The sequence below is a fragment of the Opisthocomus hoazin genome, chromosome 19 (assembly GCF_030867145.1).
Source record: "Opisthocomus hoazin isolate bOpiHoa1 chromosome 19, bOpiHoa1.hap1, whole genome shotgun sequence".
Taxonomy (NCBI): Eukaryota; Metazoa; Chordata; class Aves; order Opisthocomiformes; family Opisthocomidae; genus Opisthocomus; species Opisthocomus hoazin.
Window position 1 is genome coordinate 13,152,909 of NC_134432.1, and position 26,087 is coordinate 13,178,995.

Sequence of the window (26,087 nt, forward strand, 5' to 3'; positions counted from 1 at the left end):
AATATTAATAACTAATACTAAACTGGATTCCTAACGGGGATGCTAGGACGATACCCTTTGATCACTGCATTAATCTGGTGCAATTGTGTTTGTATCAGCCTCGTTCATCCCATGTGTGCTTAGTGCCATCTTGGCATGAATATGAAATATGCAAATCTGGGGGATACACGTTAATAGTGGGTCCATCTGCTAAGATCTTTTATTAAAGAGAAGTGTGAATGCAGTTGCCATGCAATACACTCTTACACACAAAGACCATGAGTTACGAAAACAAGAGAAAACATCTCATGCTTTTGCCTTATTGGTATTTCGCGTTCATCGTTTCTGCAGCCCATTCTCATTTTAATTTAGAAATTTTCACAAAAACAAAATTTGAGTGAACAAGCTCAACAGTTAGCAATGACTGCGTATACACGCACGCACATCTCTTCCTCTCTAGTGACAGACAGGATATTACTTTTCCACTGCATATGAAATTAATACCAGAAGCATAAGAAAAAGCATGTAAATTCCAACCCTTAAAGCCTGATCTGGATCTCACTTCCACTGCTTAAGACAGCTATAATACAGAGGAAAACTATCTGCTCCAGTTAAAAAGAAGACGCTCCAGAGCTGCTGAATGGCGAGTAAAGCCCAAACTTCAGCTCAGCCTTGAACACAGAGTCATAGCCCCGTGCCTCCATAGGAGACAGATAAACTGTGACGTGCTGCAATTGCACTTTTTCTGTAATAAACCATTCTTTCAACTCTGTCGAAAAGGGAAAGCTCCTCTGGCTCATTGTTCTTGTGAACCACTGTGTCCTTAGCTTGCCTCTTCCATGGATGTGGTGTCATTCCATGCTACCAGTTTGGGGGGAGCATGCTGTAATTTATTGAACAGTTGGCAGGTCAAACCGCCGTGCCCTGGATATGCAAGCGCTGATTCAGATGTGGGGTGGAGAAGGTGTCCTGATGACATAAAGTCAAAATGTCCATGTTGATGAGTGTTCTTTGTCCAGGAACTGCCTTTTGTCCACCAGCCTGCAGCTGTGGAGAGCTTTTGTCACTGTATCTAGTTCTGATTCTCGCACTCATCCCAGGGGGCTGGACTGAGCAATCGCTCCTTTATCCAAGGGCACTGAGATCTGAAGTACAAAGAGGGCCTGTATTCTCCTCCTTGCTTCATAGATATTTGAGTAGGCAGGAGGGTAAGCAAGAAGAGAGGTTTTTTCCATATCTTCAATATGCAAATAGATTAGTAAGCTCAGCTCTCTATTCATTGCTTCCAACATACATGACACAGATGATGCTGTTCCCATTGTCAGACTAAAACTGGGGGCTTGATGACAAGAAATTCACTGAGTTTCCATCTGCACAAAGCCGAGATGATGGCTGGGTAAGGAAAGTCACTGCACAGGAATATGTGAGCTTCACTGCCTACATCCACAATTTATTAGCTGCATTTGGGATCTGAAAAGCCAGTGAGACTCCCGGTTATTCGTGCACGATCAGCTCTTACTGCTACTCGGTGTGGCCTCATTTGTGTCTACCCCAGGGACTGCCACCTTTCTCCCCTGTGTAGGTACAGCTACTCTGACCGGGGCTACAGCCAGTGAAACCACTGAAGTGAGTATTCAGCCAGCACGACTCCAGAAAAAGTGAAGTGCTGAGATTGATTAAACATGTATTTATTAAGTTCCAGTGATGCAAACAGCCTATTAGCATAACTGGGTCAATTATTTGGCAATCGGCACATGTGTGCCTGGGAGGGAAGCATGTGCACGAGTCTGCTGGTTTCGTGCTGCTGAACACATCACCTGCTTGGAAGAGAATAAACGTGTTTATCCCAGTGCCGAAGAAAGACAGAAAAAAGAACAAGTCAACCGTCCACAGCTAGCTGATTATGCATTTTCCACATCAAATTGTCAGCATTTATTCAATTACCTCACTCATTACAAGCGTGTTCTTCAACCACTAACCTAAAAACTCTCCCTGCTGCTGTCAGCTCCATTAGGAGTGACACGTTCCTTCCTCAGGTTAAAAAGCATTTGGGGCCACCACGGAACCACAGCCCTGCACTGGGACGGGAGCTCAGCTCGTCTCCCCATCACCGCCCGCTCGAGCAAGGCCAGGGCCGCAGCGCTGGGGCTTCCCATGGGAAGGGGGGTTGAGGCGAGCCCCCTGCGGGGTGCAGGGGTTGTTTTTGAAGCACAGACACGCTCCCTGGCAGGGATCAGAGGAATTCACAGGGCTCTGTCAAGGATACGGAGGAGATCCCCAGAGCCAAAACTGTATACTCTCAAACACTTCCATTTTAATAGTAAGTTAAAAGCAAAATTCCCCTTCTGAGGGGTTGTTAATTATAGATCCCTCCTTTAAACACTCCTCCTGTTTTTATCCATACTTACTCCCCCACAGCTGGTAAAGATAAGGAAAGCTCTACCTTCCCCAAAATCAAATAAATCTTAAGTGCTTCCTGAGCTGATTCACTTGGCTAAGCTCCGATTTGATATATGAAACAAAAGACAGGGCAAAAGACAAGGCAACAGAAAGCAAGACACTTTCCCTGTGTCAAGGTGAAGTGCTTCCCACCGCCCAGCCCATCTCTGCTGGGGTTAATGAGCATCAATAATATTTAAATGATCAAAGTTTTTCAGCAAAGACAGCGATGGGGCTTTTTCTGACTTGTCATGCTTGTTTTCCTTACAGAGGCAATGACCTGCCGTAGTTGAGGCTTGCAGTTTGGCACGCAGGAGCGCTTTGCGAAGCGTTAGCTCCCGAACAGAACAGCAGCCTCACGTTTCCCTGCACAACAACCTTTCTTAGCCTAAAACGCTTTGCATCCCATTTCCTTGATCTGGCTAAGTGCTCGCATGCTGAAAATCCCACCCTCCCTCCAGCTGTCCTCCTGGCAGGAACGAGACAGCATCTTCTCTCTGGAGAGCACAGTCACTGCTCCTTTGGTTATCTAATCAGCGAGGGCAAAATTCACCGCCGGCCCTGTAAAACCGCCTGAGCCACACAAAATGCATCCCAGGTCTTGTGCGGGCGGGTGTGAGGCAGGGAGCTGGGGGAAGCCTCCCCTCCCAGAGCAGACGCTCTCTGACATCTCCCCACTAGCTTTCACAAAGGAAAAAAAAAAATATAGAGTGCTCCAGGGAGCGAAGTATTCGGCTCTTCCCTCTCCTTCTCGCCGGGGTACGTGTGTGCCTAGGAGCAGGGGACAGGTAGTGCCGGCTAGGCTGGCCCCCAGGCTGGAGCAGTGGTGTGCAGGAAGGGCAAGAACATAAATCTCCCCCACCCACCCTCCTGGACTGCGTGTACCAAAGCTGTCTGTTGCTCAGTTCCTCAGGCTTTGTGTGGGTTTTCCAGCATTTCTCCTAACTGCAAAATATTATGTCTCTCTTGCTTTTAAAACTCAGTGATTTTGTCTTTGCACCAAGAGCAAGGAACTGGGAAGCACCAACCTCCTCATTCTGATCAAGCTGGAAGCTTTCTTCATGTCCAACTTGCTGAGAACAAAAGGAGAATACAAGGGTGGTGAGATGAGACAAACCTCCCCTGATAAGCACAAGTTTCAAGCAGCCTTACCCTCCATCATCCCTAAAACAAAAGCACCTTTAGTAATTTCCTCCCCTCTTCTCCACAAACTTCTCCCTGGCGGTCCTGGCGGGCTGGAGAAAGCCACCGCTGGAACAAGGGGTCAGGCTGAGCTGTGCTTCTCAAATATTACCTGAGACCCTCCCTGGCAAAGGGGTCTTTCGCCTGCTCCTCCGCTCGGAGCACAATTATGAGCCTTGTGTTTCCACCTAATAAAATGCTTACTCACTTGCAGTAAGCACTTTGACATCCTTGGCCGCACATTGCTAGATAAGGACTATAAAAAGACCGTATTGCTATTATAGGTGATACAGCAATATGTATCCTCAAATGAAAGATCCTTTATAAGCCTGGTTATCATTCTGGCAGTAATCTTGGATCTCTCTCCACGGACTCAGCTCAGCTGAAGTGTTAGCAAGCGCCTCGCCACCGAGAACGGGGGCTGCGAGGTGTCACGTTTACCTTCTGTTGTTTCAGTCTATCCTCTGCCATCCCAAGCTGGGAAAACACTTCCCTCTGCTCCCGCGCATGTCACAAGCGCCATTTGCCATTTAGATTTAGGGAGCCAAATATAGCCATAGTATACGCAGGTGCGAGCCTGCATATGTCAATAGAATTATACCTGCCTGTAATGGGTTTACATTTGGCCCTTGAGCCCCGGGGATCCCATTGGGAGCAGAGGCTGTATTAAATATTAAGGGCCTCATTCTCCACCCCTGCCTACGCTGTAGTAATTAAATCTCAATGCAGACCCATTGATTTCCAACCGTGCTCTTCTTGCGTGAGAAGGTGGTGCTCAGCACGAGGGAGGGGGCAGAGCTGTCCCCTCAAGGAAAAGCACAACCATTTTTCTCCTTGCAGAAGGAAATGACACCCAGCATTAAATATCTGCAAAATGTGCTTGGGCAAAAGAATGCCAACGGTCAAAAATTAAACCTTCGCTGCAGCTCTACCCCATTCCTTTCTGCCTGTGACAGCAGCACTGCCGGCCACTTCGCAGCCGCTTCCTTCGGGCTCCCGTGTCTGAGAGTGCCACAGACGATCTCTCTCCTTCCCAGCACAAGGACCCTTGGAACCAGACCTGTCTGTCTGCCCCAGGAGCAGGAGCAGCACGACATCCCATCCTCCGAGCTTGTTCCTGGATCTCCTGAGTCCCTGCGTAACCTTGGACGAGCCCCGCAGCTGCTCCCAGCCTCTCCGGGGTATTACGCCAATTAGTTAATTCTGGTGATTCGCCTGGAGCCAGCGCCTTTTACTTGTGTCTATACAAGTCTCACTGCTAGCTTCTGATCTCTCGAGCGTGCAGGGCTGAGAAAAACGACTTTGGTTTTTCTTTAAATGCCACGTAGTTTGGAAGTGTGACACGACATACTGTGCTGTTATTCTTTCCAATTGAAACCTAATGATGCGTGCATATCACTTAACTCTGATGTCAATAATCAGCACACCACTTGGTCTTTGCCGTGGCTATTAGAGGGAATGAAAATGAAATACCAACTCCTTTTTATCCTGTTACTGTACCATAATAACTAATAAAGGACTAATAAGTGAGACACGGGGAATTTCCAGGGGAGTCATTACTACAGAGAAGACCTAAAGGCACAAAGTGAAATCCAGGACTATTACCCAGCCCTGAATTCCCAGCCAGCGCTTCTCACTTAAGTAATACTGCTGCCGTAAAATAAGTGTTTACAGAAAAAAATTACCATATGGAAAGTACCAGCCTTGTGCCCTGACAAGAGGAGCGGGATTGAACCGGAGCCCAAGGCAAGTCTTGCAGGTAAAGACCACCCTGTGCACCAGTGTAGCATTTAGGCTGGGTCAGAGTCGAGACACGTGCCAGCATTTCATAAATCTCACTTCTGCTCCGTATACAGGAAACGTTACCCAGAAGAGCCCTAAATCACTTCTGCCTGGTCACAGGATGGGTCGTGTGTTTTCCAGGGACGCTTCGACGGGAGAAGCCACACAGAGACCTCAGAGCAATGGGCCAAAGGAAATCGTGTAACAAAACACTGAGTCGATGCGACTGCAAACCACACGCAAGTTGGACAATGCACTTTCTGGATTCAAAATCATTGAGTTCTTGGTTAGGAAGGAACAGTCAGTTTTTGGTGGTCGTGTACACAGGGGGCAGTGGGGATTCTTTGTTTCCTCCCCCCCCCCCAGGTAAATGAATAGTTGTTTATCCATGTGCATGCCGAAAACCTGTCGCTGCTTAGGAATGGTCCTGTCTCCAGCAAACCTGGACCTTTACGTGCCAGAGTTTGATCCACCCCGTCGATAGCTGGAGCCTCCTCTGCCCCTCAGTGTAGGCACAGGAGAGCTGGCCTGAGCAACACCGGCAGCTTCTGCATCCCCGAGCTGGAATGCTGAGGTCTGCGTGTTAATCCCCTGCCTCACCAAAGAAAATCCCGGTTTGGTTAAACCACAGAGCAGATTCCCACCGTTATCAAAGTGATTCCCAGCCATCTGATTTCCCCATCTCCGAGTTCCCGCTTTGTTTATCCTATTAATTCCAACCACCCCCTCTTCCCCCAACACACACGCACGCAGCCTCGGTTTTTATGGCATCTTCGCCAGCAGAAGCCTCCCCAAAATATTCAGGGCACGCCAGCCGAGAACTTACACGTGCGGGGGGAAACCCTCGTGACTGGAGCTTTTTTTTTTCCTTCCCTCGAGCAAACATGATCTCATGATTTATATATATATTTTTTTAAGCTCTTACATAAAAAAAATAAAAGGCAACCCCCCCCGAGGAGCGGCACTCCCGGCCTGCCGTAACCTAACGGGAGGCAGCCGGGGCGGCGGGGATGCTCAGCCGCCGAGCCCCCGGGGCTGAAGGCTCCCCGCTCGCAGTCTCCTCTTCCTCGGCTGGTTCTCCTCCCTCCTCCCTCCCTTCCCCTCCCCGCTCGCTTTTCCTCCCTGCACCTTTAAGAAGCACATTGCTCGCCGGTGGGATGGTGTGTGCTGAAGCGGCACAGAGGAAGTTACGCAGCCGGGATCAGGCACGGAGATAAAAGCTCCGATTGTGATTGAAAGTGAGAGCAAAAGGGATTTCAGCCTCGGCATTAACTTGCGAGGGGAGCCGGGGATTGCGCTAAAGCTTCCCCGGCCATCTGCCCTTGGGGGCCGGCGGCGCAGCGGCTGCACGCCGGGCTGGGGGGAGGGGGTGCGGGGGGCTCGGGTGTGGAGGAGGGGGGTTCCCCCCGGCCCCGAAGTTCCCTGCTCCGCCGGGACCCCCGCGCCGCAGAGCTCCCTCCCGGTAAGGACCTGCAGCGCCGAGCACCGGGATGGGGGGGGCGGGGGGGGAGGGAGCGGCGGGCAGCGCGCGGTGCCGGCATCTACCCCCCATCTCCCAAAAACCAGCGTGCCCCCCCCAACGCCTCCGAAGTTGCTCCGAGGCTCCCGGGGTCCCCCCTGTTCCCCCCCCCGCCTCCCCGCGACGGGACCGCTGTGATTTTCGCTCTCGGGAGTTGGGGAGCGCCCAGGGATGCTCCGGGGCCGCCTCCCCCCCCCAGCTTCCAGCCCCCGAAAGTCCTTTAGCGAGGAAAAAAACCCCGGGACCGGGGAGGGGAGAGCGCGATCGCTTTGCCGGGAAGGCGAAGGCGCTGAGCAGAGCGGCGGGACATCGGGTTTAGAGGATTTTCTGCCTCGCAGGGCTCAGCCTCCCCCCGGCAGCTCCCAACTTCGCTCCTCGGGATGGGGGGAGAGGGGCGAGGAAGAGGAGAGGAAAACTCCCGCTCGGTCGCTGCGGGGCGGGGGAGAGCGGTCGGGGTGGATTTTGAAGGCAGCGCTGCTGAAGGAAGACGAGAAACTCCTTCACCGAGTGTACTTTCTGGACTTAATTGCAGAGCAGCTCAGTTGTTGCTCAGCGTTGTCGCTTTAGTGCAATACGGTGTTAATCCAATAATAATAATAATAAAAAAAAAAAGAATCAGCTAAGTCAAGATACAATCTAATTTTGTGTTTTTAATACTCTGGCTATCAGTCCCCAGTGATTGCCGAGTACTCTTCAAAGCAAGCAAAGAGCATTGATTCTATTTGTTCCCATGAACTGCAGTTTCTTAATAAGATCAAGCGAAGATTTATTTTCTAAGAATCAAACCAAATCAAGCAAGGCAAAACCTTGGATTTGGAGAGTCCCTCTCCCCCGTTTGCACGGTGCTGGGTGCTTGCAGAGCAACCCGGTACGCCTGTTTCTGCGAAGGGACTGTACCAGCACCCCTGGCTGACTGACAGTAAATACATTTTATTTTTGTTTCCCTGGGAATCTATGATATTTACCCAGCATAACAAGAAACTAATAGATATTATAGATCCTTTCTTCCTGGGTTTTTCCCCAACAGCCATTCAAGTGCAAAATATAATTGTTAAGGCTATGAAAATAGATCCATAAACTCAACAGCGCTGGAGTCCTCATTAAAACTACCCTGCTTGCTTTCTGTACAGTACTGGAGTCTCGCGCTCTCCGCTGTTATTAGGCACTTGGCTGTGACCGGTTTGATGTAATAATTAGGAACTGACTTGTTAGAAGTGAAAAGACAGCTCTGATGTCAGCGGGACTTACAAACACTGTGTCACACCGGCTTATTATTTTTACTACATTTACTCATAATGTAAAAATAGCAGCCAGTCTATTCTTTCGTTGGGAGTTTATTCAGGTCCAACGCAGCTATAATAGGCTGCTCTGAGAGCTGGCGGTGAAGCATGAGAGATAGCTTCTCTTTTCTGAACTCATTCATCTCGATCAGCAATCCTTCAACCAAAAAGCGGGGAAAGGGAGATGGTAGCACAGCGATGTGAAGCCCCTGAACGTGGATCGATGCATCTGCTAACCTGGAGTTTGAGCTTTCTGAGAAAGCAAACCCCAAGCATGCTGCAGAAGCAGAGATCCCTAAATTCTGGAAAAAAAGTTGGGAAATCAAATAGAAAGGGAATGATCTGGAGATAAGTTTCTGTTCTTGATACGTGCCTCCTGCCTTCTCTTATGAGATCTCCCTCCTGGGTCTAATGCTGAAAGGGTTGACTTCCCCCCCTCCCACCCCCCCAGTTGTCATTTTGTTTTGTAATTACTTAAGGTTTTTATAGCTCTACTGGAAAGACAACAAAATTGCAGAAATGTTGCTCTAACCTGAAATTAATACAGGGAAGGTCATTGCTCTTTGTATTAGGTGAACCTTAAATGTTATTAGGACTTTAAATTGTTTTTTATTAAATATTATTGTTCAGATAAATCATATGTGGGGATGCTGGACAATGTATCTGTCTCCCAAGCTGTCTTACTTATTTTCTTATCTTTTTAAGACTATCAATTTGTCTGTCTGTCCCTGCTCTGTGTCTGCATATTCTCCATCTTCTAATGACTTGTAGCTGTTTCTTAATATTATTTGAAGACCCATTAGAGCTCTTGTTGTCCAGCTGCTGTTACAAACCAGATGATACCTGAAATGGGGCAGCGCTCCATCTCCCAAACAGCAGAAGAGCCATAAGCATCTTACTATGGATTTCTTTTTATTAAAAGTTGTATATCTCCCTTTTACAAACACCTGGCTTTTGGCTTGGGAAGCCCAGCTGAGGGCTATGTCTCCTGGGGGACCCCTGTTCCTACAAGTCTTGTTGCTCCAGCTGCCCCCCCTTGCTCCCAGCTCATTTGTCTTTCAAATTTTTGCAGGTGCAGCCTGCTAATGAACTCTCCCTTTGCCCCGATCATGAAAGAGAGAGGAGACCTCAGGTAGCAGCATGGCTTGCAGCTGAAGGCTTGGGGAACTTGATGCCCGGTTGCCAAAAGGCAGAGTCAGACTGAAATCTTTGCCTGCAAGTGCCTCACCACCGCTGAGGGACACAGAGGGAGAAGCAGCAAGGCCAGCGCTGCTCCTGGAAACCCACTGACCGCCCAGCATCCTACTGGGGCCACTGCGGATCTTGCCACCCAACACGTTCATGTTGGCACAACCGTCCTTTGGGAGAAAGGAATTTTAGCTCCAAAGAGTCTCTGTTGTCAGAGTTGTACTGATGACCAGATGCTGTATTTATTTCATGTATTAATGTTCAAAAGCCCCAATAATTATTTAAGGCAGACCACAGTTTAAGGTACTTTGCACAGCGACGCGTTTGCAGCAGACAAGACGACTGAGAAAAACCTGATCCAGCACCATCTCACAGCCTCTCCAATTTACTCCTATCAAATTTCATCAGCGACTCAGAACTTGATCTTTTTATTGATTGACTGGAGTCACCTCTAGATATTTTCATGCTGATTTGGAAGCCCTTTCATACAATAAAAGGGGGGAAAAATGAGGTTAAAGAAGACTTTTGACCACTGATCAGCAACTCCGGCCAAAACTTTCCCTATCAAGTGATTTGCAAAGTTGGCTTCTGTGCCAATAGAAACTTTCCACATCTAAATACAGCGTGCAGAGCAGGATCATTCCTGTTATCATCTGGATCTCCTTCAACTGGATCATTTTTAGATGAGGAGTTTCCATGCTGATCCTGAGAGCAACCCCTAGCCCAGTAGCTGCCTTCCTTGGGACTCTCGGCACTGCCCTCGCCCAGGGATCCCGCACTTGGCCGCAGCTGCCATGCTCTACCTGGTTGCTCTCCTCTTGCACTATCTCCCCTTGGCCATGGGACAGTATGACATTTGCAAGTCCTGGGTGACCACGGATGATGGCCCGTCGTGGGAGTTCTATGCTTGTCAACCCAAGGCCATGCGGATGAAGGATTATGTGACAGTACGGGTGGATCCGGCAGGAATCACTTGTGGGGACCCGCCAGAGAGGTTCTGCACCCACGTAAGTGTTTCCCTCCTTGTTTGACGTGTTAGAACAGACTCTGCTTGCCGGTGGCCGGAGGCAGCGTCCTGCCGAGGTGCTGTTATAAGGACATTTGGGCTCAGGGTGGCAATGGTGGCTGCTGCCTTGAGCTCTCTGTCTCCTGATCTTCAAAATAGGGAGAAGGTGTCCTGCCCATCCTGGTGCTGTGCTGGTGAGAGGTCAGCCCTAGAGCAGGGATGGGGCCGGCATGCTGACAGGGAGCTGAGGAGGGGCGAGGGAGCACTGAGCAAGTCCTGCTCTGGGGTGGCAAGGTCTGGGTTTTGGAAAAGCTCTGCCCCCAGCAAGCATGCAGCCTGAGCAGCTCTGAGCACGTCCCTCTGCTTGCTAAAGCGTGTGGGGTGTGTTCACCAGTCCCATCCCAAGAGGCTGCGCCGGTACTGGGGTTTTGTCAGAGGTGAGTGCATCATCTCAGTGTGAGCAGGGCGGTGGGGGCCAGCATGACCTCGCACTCCGGCAGCTCAGGCAGCCGGTCTGACAGGCACGAGTCTCACTGGAGTCCCTGAAAACACAGCTCTGCCTCTCTTCTAGCCTCCTCGTGAAAAGACTCTCTGGGCAGACGCTTGCCCTTGTAGTTAAAATCTTTAACTTATTTTCTCTTAAATATTAATCATTGCATTTCATTCCCTGCACCACAAAGCTCAGCAGGAACATTTGATTTATAATTCACAAGGCTTTACATTGTTAAAAAGAGTTCGGGGGTCAAAGCAAAGAGCAAAACAGCACGGCTGTGACATCCCCTCCCAAATGTCCTCCAGGAGTGGTCTGAGCACACATTGAAGGCACAGGGACCAAGCCAGTCTGTGCTGAGAGGCTGTCTATGGGGGGGAGCACTGGACGTGGAGCATACCAGCCTATTACCTGTAGTGACAAGGAGAGTTCTGCTTACTCTAAATCAGTGGAAGAGAGGACAGGAGTCGCAGTTTCTATTGCCAGCATTACCCAGACAGAAATACCCCGTGCCTCAGTTCCCCACCTAAAAAATGCACGTGCACCTAGCAAATACCCTGGGCCCAGTCAGCTCAGGGCATCTCCTGAAAATCCAAGAGAAAAATGCTGCTTTGATACTAGGAGATACCGAAAATTTATGACCATCAGAACATGCCGCCACTACTTATTTACCCAGTTCCCTCCAGCCTAAGGGGTCTCATTAGTACCAGGGAAGACATTTGCACTAATTCCAGATAAGTATCAGCTTTTCCTTATAAAATATGATTTGGAAAGAAAGATGAAGTCAAAGGATGCAAACAGAACAGTTAGCTATTGATGGGTCAGTCTGTATTTCCATTTATTTGACTGGCTGCAGAAGGATTAAGAGGTGAACAGCACTGGATTGCTTTCCATTACGTTCACTGCAGCTGTTTGCAAACCTTTTCTGGCTAAGGATGCTCCAGACTTCAGCTCCACTGACCTCCGAGGAAGTAAAAGACACAAACTGCAATCAGCTCTCTGCGTCTCTTGATTCAGTCAATACTGAGCTAAAAATCTTTCTATTCTGGGCACCGGCAGCATTTCCTCGTAGCGTACGCCTGCCATGTGCCGTAACACTTGCAAACACCGTGTACAGCCGTGAATGGGAGTTACACAAATGCAAAACATGGATTTGCCTTCCTGTCCCTGCCTCACCCCGGGGTGCGCGCCTGGCCCAGCTCTCACCTCCCGAAACAGCAGTCAGCATTCCCAGCAACAGCCCCAAGCAATTCCCTGATGAAGAATCAAGCCAGGAAACGGAGTAATATATTCCAAGTTATTTTTTTAGATTTTTGGGGTGGGTTTATGAAATCCCACTGTATTCATGGCCCTTTCCCCCCCGCCTTACACCAGCGCTGTCCTCTCCGGAGGGTCAGAGTTTTAACAGTGAAGCAGATGAAGAGCAGCCCTGCTGAGGTGAGCAAGGAGCCCACCCAGCACTCGGTGCACAGAGTAGGAGATGGCTGCAGGAGAGCTCTCAGCTCTAGTCCAGCCTAAGGACTTGAGTGGTGTGTGCTGGGAGGCCATCAAGGTAAATTTTCACGGCCTCTGTCGCAGAGAATGACACGTGGCCACTTACTGCTGAGCATCCCCTTATGGTCAGCGGAAAGTGGAATCAGCAAGAAATGGCCTTGCCATCGCCGGTCCTGGGTGGTGGCTTGACACCTACTGACATGCAGGGAGAGGCGAGCGGAGCCCGCAGAGGATGTGAGCCGAGTTTTGCTACCCCTGCACAAAGGAAGCGCTGGACAAAAATCAATGTCGCTGCCCACCGATCGTTACAACCTCCGGGCCCTGGCCCTTGCTGCGAGAGGGGAGGGTTGGTGCCTCACGTGAACCCCACGCAGCTCCTTGCCTGCCAGCCTGCTCAGATGCCTTTTGGTGTCTTGTTATCCTTTCTCTTCAGGTTTTAATTATTTTTATGTAACAGGTGGTTTCTCGTAGGAGCCTGGCTTTCCAGCAGAGAAGTTCTTATGGTGACTATATTGCTTTCTTAGGTGTCTTTCAAAACAGCAGGGTACTGTCCGTGCAGTTAAACTAACGTTGCTCAGAATTAAGCACAGCCCGGCGGGACGCCTGCCCTGTTCAGACAACTGAAATCAAAATTAAAGACACACAAGCATCCCCCTGTGCTTAAGGCAGCCAGACAAGAGGGAGCTGGACCGTGTCCCCGTGCGGGGCATCGCGGCGGGCAGGCAGAGGAGGAGAGTCCTGGAGCAAGTCAGGACCTGTAAGACAGCAAGTGCTTGCTCCAAGGCTGTGCCAGCGCCGAGGAGGCATTGCGTAGCTCGCAGGATCACACGCTACGGTTGTAACAACTTTGAGCAGCACTCAGAGAGAGTTCTGCAAAAGGAGGCGTCTGGGGGATTGCAGGAATCATTTGGAGGATCGCCTTTTCTGTTTGACAGCAATTCTAGTCACATCTGGCTGCTCCTTTCTGGTTGGGAAGCGTTTTGCTGGTTATTAAAGTCAAGGGTTTTGCTTTTTCCACAGTTTCTGAACCTTGTCCTATTCACGTCAATGCCTTTCTGGCAGGGTGACCTGAAAAATGAATTGTACTTTCCTTCCCGGCAGGGCAGGGGGAGTGGCGGGAGCCGCAAGACAGATGGATAAGTAAATAAACGCCTGAATGGATCTAAAAGCGTGACTGAAGACTAATAGGGAACAGATCTTTTAACCAAAGATGTCGAGGGAAGGGTGAGACTTCAAAGACCACATCGAGGACATGGCACGGAGCAGCTAAATGCAGATTTCCAACAGAGGGGCTCGCAGGACAGGCGCGGCTGGGGACCAGCAGAGCTGCGCGGGGCAGAGGGGTTCTGGCACCATCCCACCCTCCCGGGGAGGAGGAGGATGGCACAGCTGGCAGGGTGCTCCTAGCTACCGAGATATTCTGAGGTGCTGAAGCACCACTTTGATACCAAGCAGAGACCTTGAAGAATTTCACTTTCAAGCATTGGCATTTTGCACACGTGGTAAAAAAATATGCAGGTTTTGTGGGCAGTTTACATGCAGAGCGGGCGGCGGGGACCAAGCGAACACCAAAGCCCTGGTCCCTGCTCCAAACACGTTTGCAGCTCAAGGGGTTTCCACATCCTGCCAGCGAAAGCAAGGTGGGGCGCACGGGAGGGGTGTCTGGAGCAGACTGCCACGGAACGGCTTCGCTGCTCCTGGGCACCCCGGCGAGAGCTCCCCGCACCCGGCCGGCGGCACAGGGAGCCCAGCTCACTGCCAGGATGGGAGCCCTGTTTTTTTTCCCCAGAGGCGTCGAGAGTATTTCTTGTTCAGACACTGCTCTTTGATGCAGGGCCGAGCTCTTAGCCCATATTGATGGGTCAGGGGTATTTTTATTTGGCGTCAGCATTGTTTCATCAGCTAATAGAGCTTGTTGATTTTGGCATGGGTACATGAAAGGAAAAGGCTTTATTTATTCATTACACCTTCAGCCAGATTTGATGGTTAGTTTAATTCTTAGCTAAACTTTTCTGAATGACGTGTGGTTATTAGCCTTGTACTAAAGAACTGTTTCTCTTAGTAGACCGGGTACTAAAATTAGAAAAAGCAGACGAACTTTTAGGCACAGAAACCCTTTTCCCCACCTGCTTAGCCCATCTCGTACAACTCTACCCAACCGTATCTTCATACCCCTGTTTAGGCGCAAACAAAGGATTGTGGATTTGGGGATGATTAAAACTAAAGTCAAAGTTTTTAAAGTAAGAAGGAAAATGGAATTGCTTCAGAAATGCTCTTCGAAAAATATTTTTAAAGATGCAGCGTGATCTGGTGGTTAAAGGATGGATTCATCCTTTCAGGTACCCCGAGCAGAGGCAAACCGTGCAGCCCATCAAGGTGCCCGTGCTGCCCCTGCCCCTTGCTTCAGGCAGGAGAACCAGAGGGGGGCAAAGCACGGGGGGGTCCTCAGCCCTGCAGGCGCCCCAGGGTTCAAGGGCAGCCTTTGGGCTGAGAGGAGCCCGTGTACAAGTCAAATGGAAAATCCTTTCCAAGAAAAGTGGATGTTCTTCCTCCTCCTTGAATAACTCAGCACTACCTGCTGTTGGTTGCCAAGCCGTCCTTGGCCTTAGCAGAGGGCTGGGAGTCAGAGCTCCCCTTTGCCCTTCCTTATGGGACCTATTATCCCCTATTAGCATTGAGGACAATTAATTTGCCATTACGACAAAATTCAGCAGCACAAGAAATCCACTCTCTGCTGTCAGATTGCCAGTGACAGCTCACTCAGGGTTGTGGGGATGGAAAACCGCATCTATTTTTTTTCATCTGTAAAGCACAAACAGTCCCCTTTCCCCCTTGAACCCTCCCAAACATTAAATTAACACCTGGAAAATACTCCCCTTTCCTTTGAGGAGAGCCTGGAAAAGGCAACTGCTGCCATTTCCATCCGGATGAAGGTTTCCCTAATCCACCCCTTGCACCCGTCGCAGCATTGCTTTCGAGCGTGGGAAGAAGGGCTGGGGGCCCTTTCGGTTTTATTCCCACCCTTAATCACTTCTCAGCATCAGGGTTGCTGCAGAGAATGCTATTTGAAGTCAAGATCAGCGGCTCCTTGCCCTTGGGGCCGGACCCTTGGATTGCATGTTATTAGCTGCTCAGCAAATTACACACTACTCCGCTACCACAGAGGCTACTCCGGAGTGCAGCAGGATCTCGGTGTTATAAAAGCAGGGGCTTTACAGAAAATGAAAGAATACAATTCAGCTTTAAATTAGACAGTGCTGAGCAAACGGGATTTTCCCTCACAGTCCATAGCAGTTTCTTAAATGCCCAATTCGGGATTCGTCTGGTTGTAAAGAGGGATGCTGCTCCCCTAACAAGGATCATTTCCACTTGCTGATGGAAAAGACACCGCGATAAAAATCAAGCTGTCAAGTAGATTTAATTGGTACAGTGAGCAGAAAGTTTACCCCCACCTAGAAAGAGATTGGGAAGAGCAAGCTGCTTTTAAGAAAAGCTTTGCTCTTCAAAGGGAACAGCATCCAGATGGGAAAAGCTGGAGAGAACGAACTCTGAGACCTGCTGGGGAGCGTGGCCAGAGCCAGGAGAGCAGCTCTTACGCTCACTCATACACCAGCTCCAGGTACCACAGTTTTCCATAAGCAACTTTTGAAGCCGAAGGAATTCAGGGAAGTCCTTCCTATTTATTTTTGTTTAAAATCTACATTATACCCTATAGCACAGGTACAATCTCCCATTAAACTTTAAAAGGAATTCTCCCTAGAGACAAGCCTGCCTGAGTGGGAAGGAGAGCTCTCCTGCCACGCTCTGCTTTCCTCAAGTGAAAGTCCAGTTTTAACCTTAGTTGAGCCTGATCACACAGTTTCAGACCCTAAACAACATTTTTACCATCAGGATTTTGGTGTGTGGGGCTTTGGCTGTCCCAGCCCCATGACCCTGCCCGCTGTCCCACGCAAGTGGCAGCACTACAGCCTGCAGAGCCACGGCCGCTCGGACCAGCTCACGGATCCGTCTGAAAATCCCCTCTGCTAAGCGACCCGAACCGCTTTGCTCTCCGCTCCCGCAGCAGCTGCGGGGCTGAGCGCTCGGCTGCAGCGCTGGGTCGGCAGCAGCAGCGACAGGCAGCAAACCGCAAAGTCCTGTACGGCACGGGATGGATGACTCTCCCCCCGTGGTTACGCTCTGGGGCAGCGCAGCCACGAGCGAGCCCCCCCTCGACGGGGACTGTCCAAGCTCTGCACCTCGTTCACCCCATGGTTTTGGAGAAACCAACGCAAAAACGTGGCCAAGCAGCACCAACGCCCCTGCCCACAGCACAAGCGGCTCAGCAGGGTACAGAGCTACGGCAACACAGCGATGCCTGGGGGTCCCCGAGGTTAATGAATTCCTCCTCTGACCTAGATGGTGAGCTCCATCAAGCGTGAGCAACAGCAGCTCAGCAATGCTTGGCTAGCAGAGCCAAACTTTCTGACTTGCCCGAGTTATTATGCATGTGGGCTGTTGCTGACCTGCTTAGCAGGAGTTTTCCACCGAGATGGTGTGAGCACCGCCGCTGCTGCCGCCCTCTCGAAGGTGTCCATCTCCTCGGGCACCCAGCCTGCAGTGCTGAATACGCCCCGGGCGTTACTCGGGCAGTTCAACGCAGTACGCAGGTTCCTGGACTGGAAAACACCCGAGGCTTTCCTCCACGGACCGCACGGCACTGCTCGGTGACCATCCAGGAGATGGCTTAGGGGAGAAGCCAATGTCTGCAAAGCCCTGGCTAAGACCCACTGGCAAACAGCAGTTTGGACTTCCAGCCTTCGCCCCGGGCAGATGTGCCATCCCTGCAGCCTCAGATGTGTCCCATGAGGTTCCCACAAGTCCCCTCATCTTTCAGGTAGGGTCGCTGGGACCCGCAGAGGGTGCACGTTGCAGCATTGGCCCAGCACCCACCCTGCGCTCGCTCCAGCGTTTGACACCGGCGCCTCTGCACATCTGCTCAGTGCTACGAGCAGGCGAGCTGAGGGAATCCCGTGGCTTTTTGGCTGCCTGGGGGTTTCTCTGTTTGTCAGCTGTCCCCAAGCAGGCTCCAGCCTCAAGAGGGGACTGGCCGGGGCTGCCTGTCCAGGAGCTCAGTGGGTGCAGGCACGCAGCGATGCAGAGCCACCAGCCTGGGTCTCACCCCAGCTGGCTCCCACCTCTCCCGCTTGCTGGCATCTGGGCAGAAGCCACTAACGCAGCAGCCTCCCCCCCCCGGCGCTGCTCCACGCACGGCACCGCGACTCCAGCCTCGGCCAGGTCACACGGCAAGGCGAGCGCTGGTGTGGGATCAGAGCAGCACGGTGGTGGGTGCCCAAGCAGGCAGCGGGGTCACCCACCCAGGAGGGATGCCAGGCAGCGCCTGTAGCCTGGGACCAGCACTCATTTTGCTGCGTGCCCCAGCATGGGCAATGGGTCTCTGCTCCTCTGGAGCCAAGCCCTGCGTGGATGCTGCCACCACTGGGTCCAGTCCTGCCCTCGGCACCTCCACAGCCCTTTGAGGGGGAATATCCCAAAGGGAGAACTAGCACAGATTCAACTGGTTCTTACACCCAGCCAAAGGGTTTGTGAGCCCCCATCCCCTGGCCGTGCCAGCTGCTCTGGCTCTGTGGTGCTGCCATTAAAGGGGTTTGGTGGAGCCCTCTAAAAGGAGAGGATCGCAGTCCTGCCCTGGGGGACAGCCAGGGCACGTTCTGGGCTGACCACAGCGTGGTCCCAGCCACCAACAGGCACCTGCTGAATGGTTCCCCTAAAATAGAGTGTAAAGCAGCCAAATGCTCTGCATCCAACAGCGAAAGCAGAGTGCTGGAGGCAGCAGACACAGCATCCCTGATCGGAGGCCAGGGGTGGGTGCAGGGTATCCACCACCCAGCCGCGCTCCCCCCGCAAAGGCTTGAGGGAAGATCTGCACCCGTGTTTGAGGACCACAGCAGAGCCTCTGCTCCCTCCCCCTTTTCCCACCCCGAGCCTCCGCGTCCTGTCCTCCCCCATTCAAACTATCAGGGCCTCTCTTACAGAATAAAATATTAATAGCGGCGTAGCGAGCCTCTCTGCAAAGGCTGCATGTATTGAGCTTACAAGGCGCACAAGCTTTTAGAGAGCAGGACACTTTTCCTACTTCCTAAGCATTTTCTTAGTCCTGAATCAATAATGCACTCGGAGCCCAGCGCACAGGTCGCCGCTGTTGTGCTCCTGCTGGTAGGGGCTGCGGACACGGATACGTCCCTGTAGCAAGATGCAAGGGCTTAACAGTCTGGCAGAGCAGGGATGGGGCAGGATCCAAGCGGCTTAATTTGTAGACAAGCTTCAGGGGAGCGCCCTGGGAAGAGCAAAGCTTGCAGCTCTCGGGTACAGAGAGTCCAGGTTTGGAGACGAGCTAAAAGGCAGTCAATGGGATTAAACACCCGCATCTTTGAACGCGTGCCCACAGTTGCTGGCCGAGGGGCATCTGGTTCATCAGGTTCTGCTCTCGGGCTCTAGGTCACCCGTAATTCACAAACCTGCAAAAGGAGCGGTCGCCGGGGTGCAGCCCCGGCAGGGAGGTGGGTGCAGAGGTGAGCCCAGGGCGCCGGGAGGGACGGGGTTAGAGCCGCTCACCGGGGGATTAGCAGTGCACAGAGAAAGAGCTGCTCAAAAATTATTCCACGAGAGGCCAGGCTGCGGTCGATGTGTGTGTGTGCCCAGCACAGATGAGATTATCTGCTTAGGAGTGGAATTTTCTGGGCGGTGTTAACCCTTGTGTCGCCCACAAATCGACCACACGTGCGTTTTTCAGGACAAGGTGCTGGGCAGTGGATCGGGCAGCAGAAGCCAAGCTGCTGCCCGGGCATCACAGCGCTTTGGAAATGGGAGTGCTGCCCCGAGGTCACCCTGCAAACGGCGTGCTCGGGGCCCTGCTTGGAGAGGTCTCCTGTGGACTGGGCTGATTTCAGTCTGGAGGTTCAAATTCATTGTGCAACCAGATTTTCTGACCGTTTCTGGCTTCACCAGCGTGGGCGTGAAGGGATTTGTGTCTGCCCAAGCAGTGCCAGCTGCCTTGTGAGGTTGGACAGGTGACTTGGGTCGGTCCCTGTGCGTGATGAGCAGCATCTCCCTCTGGATCCTCCCGTTGCGGGGAGGATGCCTCCTGCCTGGATGTCAGTCTCCTGCAGAGGTTGTACCAGCTACGGCGCAAAGGTCAGTTCAGACCCTGTTCCTGGAGGCACTAAGCAGACTATGGGGAGAGTTTCGGAGACAGCATGGAGTGAGAGCGGAGGTTTCCGTGACCCTCATGGTTTGCCTTGACACTCACATCAAGATTGGGTGAAGGAGCCACTACTTTGCCCAACTGCAGGTGCCTGGAGGAGCTCAATCTTCAGAAAAGTGAAGCCCCTAATGTGCCCCGTGAAGCCCAGATCTGCTCCTGAAGTCCCTCCCTGCCTCAGTTTCCCCACCTGGAGATAGGACATTGCACCACGCAACCCTGTCTGACACTGTGATGTTTCCCCACAGCTGGTGGAGAGAAGGATGCAGTGCTGAGCTGGGATGAAATACGAATGAGATCTCGCTTCTTGAATTCAGAAGCAGGCTGGAGGGGGAAGGGGAAGAGCGGCCGCGAGTAGGGGCTGAATCTCTTCTCTGGCGGAGAGAGGGGCCCAAGGGAGCCCGAGAGCCTTGAACAAGCAGCGCGCTGTTCAGTGAACAAGAATCTGCTTCAGGCCAAAGGGAAGAGGCAAAAAGCAAAGCAAAATATCTCGCAGAGCGCGTCCCGGCGTGTGCTCGCCAAGTGCCATGCCGCGAAGCCGACGGTGCCGGTTTCTGCTGACTCACGCTCTTCCAAATCCCACACGCAGGCAAAGCGTGTCCTAACACCCGTGCCAAGGGGTGACCTTGCACTCGGACAACCTCCAATCCGGGAGGAAGGGGAAGGAAGCGGAGGAGCAATCAATCCCCCCAAACCACGGCCGGGGGAGAGACAGAGGGAGCGACATTCGGCGGAGCCAGAATTAGCAGATCTGTGGAGGGACCCCATTTCCACCCTATTAATAATTCATTCCAGCGCTGCCTTTACCTGCTCATAAACAGCAAACAGCTTGTTAGCGAGGATAATTTTCTCCTCCTTTGCTATCTCTGCCCTAATAAGGGCCCCTTGCAGACAGCTGGGGGGAGGGAGGCGGCAAGGGAAGGGTGCACAAGCTACAAAACCATCACACAAGCCCACCCCGAGCTTCCCACCCCATCCCCACAAGGCTCCCTGCCCCAGACCCTTCCCCTGTGAATGTGAAGGGACAAAATAACCCCTCACCAAACCAGGGATGTCTTTTGCCAGAACCTGCCAACACGCACAGGCTGTTTAAAAACATCTCTTTGGAGGGTTGTCACAAAGAAGGGAGCGATGCCTGGGGGTGTGCGGACGAGGGGTTTGCTGGTGCATTCCTGAGCACCCGAGTGGCTCTTGGGCAGCAGCCGCACAGGCGGCCCCCGGGAAAACTGAATCTTCTACCATGAGACAGCGTCTCGATTATCCAAAATATATAGAGCTTGACCGAAGTGGTATTTTAAAAAAACAAAAACAAACATAAGAAAACATAGAATCTTGAAGAAAGCTATGAAGATACCATTTTGAAAAGGCGCATTTTGCATGCAGAGCACCCCCAGCGTCTCCGCAGTCTGACGCTGCGGCGCGTGGTCCCACCCAGGACTCCTCCATGCACGCCAGCAGGCATCCCAGAACGGCGCAGGCAAAGCTATTCCCAAAACGTTTGCTGGGTTCGAGTCACAGCCGTGCTGCGGGGAAAGCCCGTTGGGGCACCGGGGACGGGGTAATCAGTGCGTGTCCCCCAGGCATTGGGGGGGGCACGGACCTTCGCCCAGGCTCCCAGGGAAGAGCCGGTACAGGGCTGTTTGGCTTGAGAGGGGCCTCGTGTTTCTCCTCAATTATCTCCGTGCTCCCAGCCATCTCTGCTGGTGCATTACGCCACTTGCCAGCTGTTGGAAATAATCGCTGTAAATTAATTACGGTTGTTTCACCCCTCTGATCCCTCCCAGCCCATGAATAGAGTGAAAATTAATTGTCAGCGAGTATTTCCAGTTCTCTGGGAGTCCCATCCTGGCCACTGGCAGGTTATGGTTTATGCCCTGAAGCATGCGATTTAATTACCCACAAATGGTTATTTTTGATCATAAAATCACCTTGCCTTTTCGTAAATCCAGACAGAGCAGTTGACCCCTCAGGTCAGAAGCAGCAAGAGTGAAAACACACCGTAATGACGTTAGGACGAGCCTGCGTTTTCTCCCGGGTAAATGCGATTCTGTTTGGGAAAGAGCGTTGCATCCTGGAGCAGTTATTGAAGGAAAAACCAAGGAAGTTTTGCAAAATGCTCAGTGTGGCCCTTCTGAAGAATTTATGTTGCGGAAAATAGGTTTAACTCGGTATCAGTGGAGAGGGTAAAGGCGGGTGTCAGTCAGGGACGGCACGTTCCCTGCCCAACGAGTTATTTCCTGGTGCTGAATCGTGGTGCTGACAGGGACCAGAGGGAACGCGCAGCCCGGCTGGGGTGGGAACAGGGACGGAGATCCCTGCGAAGCCCTGGCAGAGCCAGGGAAGCCGGAACAGGGCATGGAGGCAAAGCAAAGCCCCGCGGCTCAGTCCTGGAGCAAATCAGAGGAACTCGGCTGAATGTAAAGAAGAAGGAAAGCAAATGCACCAAGATGATTGTTTCGGCTTTATCCTGCAGTCTCCTGAGCAAATGGGTCCAGCTTGGTGCTGGATGGGGAGAAAATAAAGCTTAGGGGGAAAATGTGTGCCAGAGCACCAGCGGGACAGGCAGGGATGGAGCGGGCTGGCCCCTGCTCCCCTCCACGGGTTGGGGACCCCCATCTCCCACAGCCATCAGTCCTCCCCGTGCCTGGTTGTTCAGGGAAGGGGGGGCTGCAGGACACCCGCGGTGGCACTGGTCCATGGCGGGGACGTTAGCAGGGCAGGAGGGATCAGGTGCACGCGAGGATTTTGCCGATGCAGTTGTTTTGCAGGATCTGAAGGAAATTTAATACCAACTTAAGGACTTCGTTGCTGTGCGAGGCAACGTGGGCACTTTGTGAACCTCATCAGCTAACCTTTAAGTGGAAAATCAAAGGCAGGGTTGTAGGTGCCCTGCAAGAAGCAGAAGAGCCTTGGGATGCACCTGGGAGCTCCTTAAGCATCACGGCTGGAGGGGGCAGGCGCTAAGGAGGGGATTGTCCCCTCCTGGGTGGAGGTGGAGGTTCAGACCAAGATTTCCTCAGCCATGAGAGCTCCCAAGAAGGGGGGAAGGAGGTTTCTGTGCCATCGCCTGCCCCACTGAAATCACCCCAGGAACTGCCCGACTCACAGGCTAGCAAAGCGCTGCTTCTGCACAGGGATGTTTTTCCCCTGAGTTACTTGTGCCACTCAGCAAAACTGGATGAAAACCTATCGATAAGAGGGGCAGCACCATTCAAACCCCCCCTCACCAACAAGTCCTCTGCCTCCCGCAGCAGTGGCCGATGCCGGCTGCTGCTAATGGCCCCGTGAGGGCCAGCCTTCGGTGGGCACCAGACCTTCTCCTGCCTGCTCCAGGACCCTGGTCGTTAAGCAGATCTCTCATTTCAGAGTCTGAAGGAATCCCCTCCTGGTACCAAGGGAGCCAGACCTGGCTCTTCAGGCCCTTGAGGTTGTGGAGGGGGAGATCAAATGGGTCCAGACATCATCAGTGCTGGCAGGAGAGCCTGGAGACACCCAAGGTCTGAGAGCTCTCTGGTTTGGTTTGAGAGCCAGTTCTAGGGAAAAAAAACCCTCTACAGAAGAGAAGACTGAAGAGAAACCCACACAACAACATAGATCTTTGTGCCAAAGAAAAGCATTTAACTTTTCTCCCCTGTGATCAAAATCTTCCTCTAAAAAAGCCAAGGATTCCCTCCCCCCCAACTAAAAAAAAAAAATAGAAAGTTTGTATTTCCAAAACTAGTCCAAGCTGATGGAACCTTGCCATTACTCTTATTAGGATACTGTAATTATAAACAAGCTGATCCCAGGGTGACCTAGGTTTTAGCAAAGGACTCGGCTTAAACAAGACCATTTCATCAGGCAGAAGAGACCCCTGAAAGCAGAGCAGCTCCCGGGGGGTTCCCTGGGCCAAGTCACCATTAAACAAATCACACCGGGTTATGAGAGAGCTGTGATGCCCGTCTTTGGCTGAGCAGTACAAACTTTCACATCATCTGCTTATTTTTCCTTGCTCAAATCCTGGAGGTTTTTTGCCCCTTAATATTATTATTATTTTTCTTCATTGTGCAGCTAGTGGTTGCAATTGCTTTCCAGCTTCCCTTTGGCATGGAGATCTCCTAAAAGCTGCAGTTTTATTTCTGTGCAGCTTTCACCATTCACAACAGATGTCTGGTTTGTTTAAAATATTCAACAGCTTAATGATTAATCAAGTAATTTCACCTACAAAAATATATAATTTTATGCTATGAGCCTTAAAAATGGCATTGTCTGCCAGCAATAAAAAGCAAAACAACTTTGTGAGCTCATTAAGAACCCTAGAAACCAGCTGGGCTTTGTCAAACCAGGGCCTTTTATTGTGGCTGTTTTCCTCCATTCCCTCCGTCCCCAGCAAGGTGGTGAGCGGCTTTGCTGAAGCATCCTGCATTCCTGTCATCATGCCTTGTCAGAGCGATATCATGTTTCTTAAGAAATCCTCCTTGAGGAGCAAGTCCCCACTGTCACCTTCAGAAAGTCACTTTTGCAGCATTTCTGCCCAGCACTGATCCCAGGCACCGAGAGGAGGCGAAACCCAAGAGCTGGATCTGCAGTCACTGGGGCAGGGACACATTTCCAGCTCAAGAAGTGGGCCCGTGTGAACCTCATGAGGTTCAACAGGGCCAAGTACAGGGTCCTGCACCGTAGCTGTCAACCCCCGGTGTCAATACAGGCTGGGTGAAGAAGGGATGGAGACTATCCCTGCCGAGAATGACCTGGGGGGTACTGGGGGATGAGAAGCTGGACATGACCAGCAGGAAAGCCAACCGTACCCTGGGCTGCATCCCTGGCAGCATGGCCAGCAGGTTGAAGGAGGGGATTCTGCCCCTCTGCTCCGCTCTGGTGAGACCCCCCACCCCGAGGGCCCTGCATCCAGCTCTGGAGCCCTCAGCATGGGACAGACATGGACCTGTTGGGGCAGGGCAACAGGAATTTGTTAGGACAACTTGTCCTCAGTGAGGCTTTTGCAATTTGCCCTGGGGTTTTGCCCCTTTGGGCTGAGCTGAGGCTAAGCAAGGTTGCAGTGGTCTTAGGTGCACCCTCAAGGCATGAGCAACCAGAAGACTATGCTTGAGAGCTGGAAACCTGCAACATCTAGTTGCTGTGAGGACACTCAACGACTGATTTAATAGCGTGAGACTCAAAGTGAACTGGTTTATTTTAAGCTCACTGAGACCAAGTTTGCCTGCCTAATGCATTCTGACTTTTAGATTGAAGACGTAAATATCTTGAGACTTTGGACAGATTCTTTGGAGGACACACGGCTTGGAGGAGGAAACCAGATTCAAAAATAATACCTGGAATTGTTTCAACAGTGCTATAACTGATCTTACCAGGACTAACGGAGCAGCCAAAGTACGGCCATCTGTTTCCGCTCCCCCCTGCCCTCCCGGCTGACTTCAAACCACCCCACCAGCAGAAAATGCATTGAGCATTTCATGGAGGAAGGACAATTCAATAAACCTAAAACCAAAAAGGAACACTTCATTTTAGCAGAGGAAGCTGTACTCATTTGGTGGCTTTTGAGGCTCTCCGCCACCTTTCAGCACTGTCACTTAGAGGTTATTTTTGCATTTGCCCTCCCACTCCAGAGCATCAGGATGGTTAAAGACATCTTTGGGCTTGCTGCCTGCTGAGCTGAGCACACTTCCATGTTGGGATGTAGAGGAGCCCTTAGGGATTGTGCATCTCCATTCCCTGATCCCTAGGATGAGCATATGGGAGACAGGCAGAGTGCTGGCTCTGCTTTTTCCTGTTCTTGACCCGTCAGGTCCCCTGCCAGGGACATGCCTGGACAGCTCTGTCCCTCCAGACGGGACACCAGAAGGGGGATCGCGCTTGTCAGACTCAGTTGCTTCCCTGAAAAACTTATCCCACCTCCTCCCACCCTGACCACCCTTTGCTGGTCTGGGTAATGTTTTCTTATTATCGTTTTGTCACAGAATCCTTCCCTTGTGTAGTTTTGCCACTGCTTAAGGAAGCCTCCAAAGAAAACCTTGGTAGGACCAGCATCCCCAGCCCCAAAGGTGAAGCTGGCCAGTGTGGCCATGCTGGGGGCACCTCTAGCAGCAAATACTCAGTGGACATTCATCTTTACCACCTCAAGGGCTTTGGCCACCCTGACGGCTGCCGCACGCAAGGAAAGGTAGCCACACAGCAAGAGTGGTCTTGCCAGGACGGCTCCGTGCACACAAACTCCTGCTTATACAAAACCCCTATGAGCGGCAAGGCGAGTTTATTGGGGAGTTCTGTGCTGCCGCCTCCAGCCAATTTCTCACCTGAGCCCACCAAGACACTGCACTGCTGCAGCCTCCTTCACACAAGAGGTGGAAACGGACTGCCGGGATGGTCTTTTCAGGACCGTCCTATTAAGCCATCTGTATGACCACATTGGCAGTAGAACCATACTGCAACACAATATGTTGCCTCAGCACAGGAAACGTACTGAGAGC

The 26,087-nt window shown here is 51.7% G+C and overlaps 1 protein-coding gene across 1 annotated transcript in view; it reads left to right on the forward strand.

The window, feature by feature from the left end:
• The first annotated feature begins 6,762 nt into the window (after window positions 1-6,762).
• Window positions 6,763-26,087, forward strand: part of NTNG2 (netrin G2) — a 51,346-nt gene continuing 32,021 nt past the window's right edge. The window contains exons 1-2 of the mRNA XM_075439721.1: window positions 6,763-6,844; window positions 9,254-10,376. Of these exons, the coding sequence (XP_075295836.1) occupies window positions 10,164-10,376 (213 nt within the window). The 5' untranslated portion in view covers window positions 6,763-6,844; window positions 9,254-10,163. The remainder of the gene's footprint in view (window positions 6,845-9,253; window positions 10,377-26,087) is intronic.